This window comes from Athene cunicularia (genome assembly GCF_003259725.1).
Source record: "Athene cunicularia isolate RWA chromosome 9 unlocalized genomic scaffold, athCun1 chr9_part1, whole genome shotgun sequence".
In the NCBI taxonomy this organism is placed as follows: Eukaryota; Metazoa; Chordata; class Aves; order Strigiformes; family Strigidae; genus Athene; species Athene cunicularia.
In genome coordinates this window covers 2138583-2147254 of record NW_020799110.1, presented here as the reverse complement: position 1 = coordinate 2147254, position 8672 = coordinate 2138583, and the positions used below count along the sequence as shown (strand labels likewise).

Here is an 8672-nt window from a genome sequence, read left to right as displayed (position 1 = left end):
AATTTTGGGTGTCATTGTTCAGCTTTCCAACTCTTCCAGGCAGATATTGCTACCAGAATATTTTTGCTGATAACCAGACTAAGTTTGCCCGCTTCCAGTTTTGCCCCATTAGCCATACAAATATTAATCAAGGTAATTAGGCAAAACTCTTTACTATGACTGTCCCAGATGATACTGTTCTGTAGGGCAAGAGAGTTAGCTTTTCTCCGAATCTCTTTCAACCAAAGACATCTCTGATTCCATTGTGCTCAAAGGAAGACTTTTACAGCAGGATTGGTGTCATGTCACTATTAACATAATCTGTTTAAAATGGCCTCCTTCTACTAATTTATATAAAAAAAAAATCCACTTTCTGCTTTTTAAGGGCTTATTTCTTTTTAATTATTTATTAATCCTTTGTTTTACATTATGCCTACACCTATTAAGAGGCTAATTGATGACAAAAACCAATTCGATTTCTACAAGAATTTACAGACTGTTCCTTTCATTAGCATGCAATATGAAAAACGTGACATCAATCCACAGATTGAGAAAGGAAATTTAAATGAAAATCCATATTTTAGTTGTACAGAGGTCTAATATTTTTAGTTTAGAGTTTTGCTAGCTCTTTGCACAAACCCAAAATTACTGAGCAAAATTTATTATTATAACAACTATACCAATGTTACCAGAGTTGACCACTAATCTTGGTGGCAACAAGAAAAATCTTGATGTTTATAGTAAAAACATCTCCAAATTTCTTCCTCTTGCAACGAACTGATTATTACAATATGTTTTGGCATATTAAATACGTCACTAGAAGAAAGAAAGGAGAGGAAGAAAAAGATCTGCTTTCCATCCAGAACAAACTCGCCCAACTTACTAAGTTTCAGAAAAGCTGTACTTGGGTTTGCGGTTTTTCCATTTCTCTGACAACTTTAGATTTAAAAAATAAAAAAAAATCACCAGGGTTACTTTAGTATGGCGAAATATTGCAGTACAGTTTAGCAGAGAAGAAAAAGTGTTTGGTGGAAAATACGACCTGCTCTCCCGTCTTCACATGAAGTGTCCAAGTCTTTGTGCAACCCCACCCACCAGGCGGGTTCAGGCACCCAGTGACACTCACAGCGCGTTAAACCAGTTTCCTACATGCCTTTTGTCCATTCTGTAACGAAGTGTTTAATGAACTTAATGGATCCCCTGCCCCGCAGCGCGGCCCCACAGCCGGCACAGCACGAGCATCCTCCCAGGGGCTGCCCAACGCAGGCAACACCACGAGTCGATGCAGTTCTAAAGCAGCTTTTTTTCTGTAAGACTCGAGTGTGTCTCAAACGCTACACAAGTGGTTGCATTAAGAAATACAATTTTCTATTCTTACAGCAGTTAGTCTCTTAGATATTTAACAAAAATACCTGGATCTCTCAAATAAAAGGATCTCTTCTTTTTGGCCAAGGAGCGGTCTGTATAGCACTACAGACTAGAGAAAGAGATGTTCCACTGACAGTTATTATCATATTCAAATCCCACAGTGGCAACATCTAGCACCACCACACCAACAATAATTCCCTGGAAGAGGAAATGTTAAACCAGGCTCCAGACAGAGGAGAAGGGAGAGCAGCGAGCAGCGGTACAACTCACACTTCCCAGCACTAAAAATAAAGCCCCACCAATACTGCCACAACTGCTCTCCCTGCTCTGAAATGCTCCACACAGCTCAAAATGCCTTTCCCCACTCCCCTCGGGTGGGTATGAATGCGTCTTGTAAGGTAGGCTAGACTAAAATTCTTCTACTCAGCAATAACCCACTGGAAGCCACAGACACATTTCCTTACTCCAGACACTGGTATCCCCACAGGAGAATGTGGCATGGATGCCTTCGTATTATCAACTGATATGTCCTAAACAATGACTGGAGGAAGGGTTCTCAAAGGTTACTACCTTGGCTCCAGAAAGCATTTGTCCAACTGGTGGATGAGGCCAATGTTCTGAGGAAACGGCCAAATTAATCTGAAAATCAGTTAGACCCCCCTAACAAGCCGTTAGCAATGTGCGAGAAAGACCAACTACTGGACGTTAGTATTGATTTAGAAGACCATTAAGTGACAAAATTCAGAAAAAACCCTCAGGAAACTTAAAAATGGTGAAATGATTGGTGTAGAAAACATCATCAGAGCCACGTTGAGCACAAGTCGCAAAACAAACCCTCATATCTCCTTGCAGTCTTAAGCATAACACAGATGGAAAAGAATTCAAATCAGTAAAGGAAACCATTGCCAAGTACTTGTGGTACCAGCTGATGAAGGTGACCACTAACTGTAAAAGGAGGAGAGGAAATCCCTAACGGGCACATCGCAAAATGACTCGAGCTGCGTCAAGCATCCCGAATGACAAGTTTTACATATGTCACAAAGGGTCAGGTAACACACTGGAATTATGCCTTAGAAAACTGTGACACTCTATAGGATACCATAAAACAGAAATATCCGTGTGATTAATAATTGTCATTAATATCTCAAGCAAAAATGTGATTATGTGTGTTCAATTTTTAACAAAAAGCTTTTTTAGGAAGATGTGGCATATGCTTCTTATCTTGCGTTTCTTTGCAGAATGTCTACTGCTTTCACAATAGTCTATTTTTTAATAAAACTGAACTAAAACCAGTGTCTCGTAACTTTAAATTTGGTGCCTATTATGTAAAACAATTTAAAAAAAAAAAAAAAAAAATCACACACAAGTTGCTCCCTGTAGCTCCTAAGTGACATGTGTAACAGGCAGCTTCAGACACGGCATCAATGTCATGTTTTGCTTTCAAAATATTCAATTGCAAGGGAGATTCAGCTTTTAAATTTCAAACTAATTAAGAGGCGAGAAACAAACACTTCAATTCAACGACTAGCTTTTAGTTTTAAAAGTCTTCCTGCTACTTGTGACACACGATAAACATTTTTGACCGGGAAAACAACATTAAGGTGAAAATGGACTTGAGAACATGGAGGAAAAAAAATTTGAGAAACACGAAGCTTAAAAAGATTCCAAACTTCTGTTTGAAGTAATGGTGTGAATATTGTGAAGTAGTGCACGTGGCTCTTGTCAGTGCTGGAAAACATTACGTTATCAACAGATTCAGGCAGTTAATGATGCTGCAGTACTCTGAGTTGCAACGCTCTCTTACCTCATTTATACGAACATGGAATTTCCATATAGAATATGTCACCGGTGTTTATTGTCAGTGCTAAAACCGGAGACGTTCAATTCCTCCTGAAAATCACTAATGACGTTGGTTGGGGATAATTTAACTATTTTATGACATCTCTATAAAAGCTTAACCAACCTTAGTGTGATACTGATCAATTTTTGTGGGTTTTTTTTTTTTTTTTTTTTGATAAAGACAAAAAGAGCCCGCAGAGGTGAGTAGCAGCCCCGAAGCGCCATGCTGCCCACAGCAAACACGATCCCATTCCTTAGCTGTCCGAGATACATGTGCAGTCGGAAATTCTAATTCAATGTTCTACTTGCAGAGAGGACGTAGGATATCAAATTTGTTTAACAAAAATAGTCGAGTTCGTAATTTAAAAAGATTTTTTCCACTTACTGATAAAACCAGAATTTCCTGCAGGGCATTATATTACATTAGGAAACTACGAAGCTATAGAGCTCCGACCTTTGCAAGCTGGTTTGTTTATACCAGTTGAAACGTCTTAATGTTACTTCTCCCCCTGCCCCTGAAGGAAAAGTTTGTGTCCAGGTTTCTTCCTGAAGACAACTCATGGCCTCGCGGCCAAATGCCATCGCTGCAGTGGCAATACAGTATGTTCCTGCTCATGTTTTGGGGACGGTATTAGCACAACTGCAATTAAAAATAGAACGCGAACTGTAGTTGTGGCAAATACAGATTTCCTCGGTGAGATGTCATTTCCCCAGGTTCAAATTGCTCTTGATGCAAACGTATACAGAAAAATTCCAGTTTAAAAAACCGAAATCAAAACAATACCCAAAGGACTCAGCACATAAACACTAATTAAGTAACCTTACACATCATTTTGAAAGCTCAAATCCATCTTCCTGTTTTAACTCCAGCCCGACACCAGTTTCCTGGGGACATTTATCTAGCCTTTCCCAACGCCTGATGAGCTCAAAAAAAGGTTAAGAAAAAGGCTAACAAGAAAAAGAAAGAACAAAACATAAGTTTCCTCGTTGTCTGAAGAGACGGCTATCCAAAACTACTGGGAATACTTCCAAAGCGGGTCAGAAACCTAAAACAAACATCATTTACAATGAATTCCAGAAAAAGAAAAGTTGGCAAAGCTGAGAATGTAAGAGAATTCCCCAGCGTTACTGCAACCACGAGTTTTCTAGAGGCTTTATCAAGTGATTCTGTTTCTACATGCTTCCCTGGCTTGGCTCTTCACTCATACCCAGAGAAATTGTAACGGGGAAAAAAAAAAAATATTGAAGGTAACCAACTATTCCCACAAGTCAGGAAATGCCTGGAAAGGCAGTCTTCCTCCCTGCAAACCCTCACTAGTTGCCGACTCCAGACTGCAGGTGGGAGGCTGCCACACGCACGTTGCGGTGGGAAGGGGCAGGAGGAGGCACAAAGAACTGGCCCGGGGAGGACTCTGGGCTGGCAGCTTCGGGGCTTGGTGGCCTCAACTTACAAGAGGAGACTGAGGTCCAGTGAACAGAGAATAAGATGAGGTTGGGGTGAAGAGAATTGTTTAGCGGGGATAAAGAGAGCAGCTCTGCTATTTAAGGGATGGAGCTCATACAGATGAAGGAGAGGCTCCGTTCGGGGCAGAAGGAAAAGCATGATGTTAATAGACCGTCTAAAAACAACTGAAAAACCACCCAAATCTCACGAGTCTCTTCAAAACTCCTCAAATACACTGATACAGTAGCTTGGAAAGACAAGCTGATGTTTGTCTGAAGTGACAAAAGCTTCTCATTAAAGTCCTGAAGAAGAAAAGAAGCAAACGAGGCACAAAATAAGCCAAGACCAACTCTCAGAGGTATCAGCAACCACTACCCGTTCCATATTAAAATGGAGACTGGTTTTACAGCTGCAGGAGGGATCCAGGAAAGGTGCTGAATGATGGCATTCCATCAAATGGACGGGTACACACAACAGTTCGGGGTACAGCAGACTGACAGGCTGAATCAGACGAAGTGATAACAGCAGCGCGGAACGGGATAAAATGTAATGCTGATAAATACAGACACGGGGAGAACTTCTTCTCCACCTTCTGCATTCTCAAACAACAGCAACAATTCAAGTAAAACCAGTTTTAGCATCATTGTGGACAGCTAAAAGCAGAGCTCAGTGCACAGCAGTAATGAGAAAAGACAAGGAAGAAATGACAAAAATTAAACAAAAGCAATAGATGTATAATTTCCTTTTAATATATTCGGAAAAATCAGCGGCCTGCCTTCACCTGAAATATTATACATCCCAATTCTAGTAAATCTATCTCAACAGGAAAAGAGCAAAGCACTCTAACCCCAGCTATCTCTTAAAGGGAGTTTGATCAAATGATGGAAAAGATTATGTGACATGTTTGTTTAGCATTAGGAATGGTTGGATTCCTTTTCAGTCACTTATTCCTCATTAGATGATTAAAAAAAAAAAAATCCAAAGAAACTGACAATAAAGACTTATTTGTATTAGAGAAAACCTCACAGCAGCATATAATATTAAAAAATAAAAGAAAAAGGAGACTGAGAACTTGTAATTGTCACCTTTTTCTTACATGAGCCAGAGCAAACAGGATGAATTTGAGAGCTGCAAATTCAAAACTGACAGAGGAACATTTTTTCACATTAAGCACAAAAAAAAATTTTCCAGAGAATAATTCATAATATGAATTAATAACATAAAAACATAATAAGCGTTTCTGGCACTATTCGAATTAAACCTCTACATTTTCAGACATAAATCAGCTTAAATGATTGGACGTTAAAATGTTATTTATGTCCAAGTCAGGGTTTCTTCTCCGATACAATCAATCAGCAATACACTCAGATACAGGCTACGGAAGGACCAGTGTCCTGACCTAATATAGATTTACCTGTTCCAAAAAAAACTGAACGTTTGAGAAACCGGGGAAACGTATAAATTGGGAAAATGTACCCAGCGAGAGATGGTACTGATTCTGTTCACTTTACAAACAAGATTTTTCCCAGTTTGCTTCTCGCCCAGAACTATCTTTGTTATATACAATGGAGAAAGGAAATTTGGTTTTACTACTATCCAGCTGATATATGAGCTGTGTAAAAGCGTTCAGCAGCTAAAAATAAAACACACAAAAATTACATTATATTGACATAGAGTTTTACACTACTGCTATTACGGAGGATGAAATTGGGGAAAGGGGAAAAAAAAAATATCTGAGGAATTGTCAGACTGTTTATAGTCTTCAAGAAGCACAGTAGACAACTACAGATACTAATAAGAAGAAATTTTTTTTTTTTTAATTGCAAAATCCCTGGTATTTTCTTACATTAGATAAATAGCCTGAACAGGAAGAGAAAACATTTGAAGCTGAAGAAAAATAGTTCATACTCCATTTCCTGAGAATTTTATACTTTTTATGGACCTCCCATCAACACATACAAGCTACAGTTTAATGCAAATTATTCCAATGTTCCATTACAGCCCTGAAATAGAATGGAGCATAACAAAAATTTTGATCTTAAATGTTGTCAGACCTATACAATTATCAAAGCAGGATACACATGAATTATAAGTGGAGAAAAATCATGTAAAGCATGGAATAATAGCGGTATCTGTCCATCAAACACACAGATGCTTTTGGCATTTCCATTAGAAAAAAAAGAAAAAAAAAGAGAGAAGCCAACATCAGCAACACACTAACTAGGAAAGGGCAATCATTATCCAAAAAAATAGAAGCCAGAAAAGCCATTTTTCCCTTTAATGTATGTAAAGGCCACAGGAAGAATATGACTAATGATGAAGTGAAAAATACAGCTTAACTCAGCGGCACATACACCACACTAAAGAGATAATCAAGTCGTATCTGTTTATGGACCAAGGCTCCCTCAGCCATAGCCTGGAAAAAAATATCTTTACCTTGACAGAAAGGTCTGGAAAACTTTTCCAAGCTGTACGGACAGCCCTGTTCAGTCCTACTCCTCCAAGACTGCCGAGTTAACAACATTGGGAAGAAAAGATGACAAAAGGGAATGATATGGCCCAATCACTAAAATTCAGAGCCCGGAGAGGAAAGAGAAAAATTGTTGGCATAACTATAAAGTCCCGGCTATAAAGCTGCTAAACAACGTAATGGCACGTTAAGAATTTTCTGTTAAAATACAAAAGAGTATTCTGACTACATGCTCTTCGTCCTACGGAATTTTCGTACAAAATTAAGATCAAAGGGGAAAATTCACATTATATTGTCCCTAAACGTAGCAGACGCTTTGACATGTGCCATATCTCTAAAGCATAGGATCCAGAAAATCCTTTTCCTTCTATCATCCAGGACATAAATGGTCGTTAGGGCATTCACATTTGTTAACTTTAATCGCAGATCCTTGCACGCACTCAATTAGGCTTTTCTTCTGAGAGACACGGGTTTCCCCAGCATCTTCAGAGAACCATTATACACGAGATGGCTGGGAGAAATCGCATCTTACTTGAGACTATTACCAAACCAAAATTTGGGAAATAAGTAACAATGGCTTACTGGAACAAAATCAAAGGCAGGAGGCAATGTCTGTGGCAAATAGCCACGTATAGCTCCAACATAAGCAACATGCTTTTCATTCGGCATTTAAATCATTTTGCATATTGCTGTAGCTCCTTTAAAAGGACAGTAACGCATAATGTATTAATTTCAGTAAAAAATTATTGAGAAAAAGCAAGGAAAATAGCCTTCATACTGGAAGTGGATATAGAAAATGGATTAACTAGCCACCAGAAATATACAGAATTGTAAATAAGGGTTAAAAAAAAAATACTGAAAATGTTAAACTCACACAGCCATAAACTCTGCATGATTTCTTTAATAAAAAAATATAGATAATACTATATCCAGATACATACTAAAGGCTAAAAAATTACCATCCATCCATTTATTTAGCAGCAGCCCAGAATATCATCTGCTCTATTTATACTCTCATGGAAATACGGTAACAATCACAAAAAAATTCGATAAACTGAAGAGTTGAGAGAACAGACTTTTGCATCAACACCTTCACCTGGTCCTTATTCTACAAATTCACGTACTTCATATCGTAACCTTTGAAATTTATTTGGATTACAAATCCTTGAGCTGAATTTGAACTGCGAACGAGAATCCTTTTGAGCATTATAGGGTAAGTGCTAATCCAAAATGAAAGGGAGCAAAGGTAGCAATGAGCCCCACTGCTTAAAAAAAAAATTAGAGGGTTGTTAATACTTCACTTCTAAATACGGATTTCCATTTGTCTTTTATCACTATTTTATATTTCTGGTACGTTATGTTACAAAAAAGTAGCATGTCTACGTAAAAGTAATATCAGATAAATGCAGGTTCTGAAAAGAATTTTTGGAATGAACACATTATAACCTGCTCTTAAGACAGCTACAGCTAAAGTTAGACTGACTGGTAATAAAGGAATACACAACAACAGGTAACACAGATTAATTAAAATCAGTAGGAGTTTATACTTTAATTACTGCTTTATTTCCCCCC

At 38.2% G+C, this 8672-nt stretch overlaps 1 protein-coding gene across 1 annotated transcript in view; it reads right to left on the bottom strand.

Moving 5' to 3' along the window:
- RSRC1 (arginine and serine rich coiled-coil 1) overlaps positions 1 to 8672 on the bottom strand; it is a 156884-nt gene that overhangs the window by 69841 nt on the left and 78371 nt on the right. Inside the window, exon 5 of the mRNA XM_026854947.1 lies at positions 6146 to 6263. Coding sequence (XP_026710748.1) covers positions 6146 to 6263 — 118 coding nt within the window. The remainder of the gene's footprint in view (positions 1 to 6145; positions 6264 to 8672) is intronic.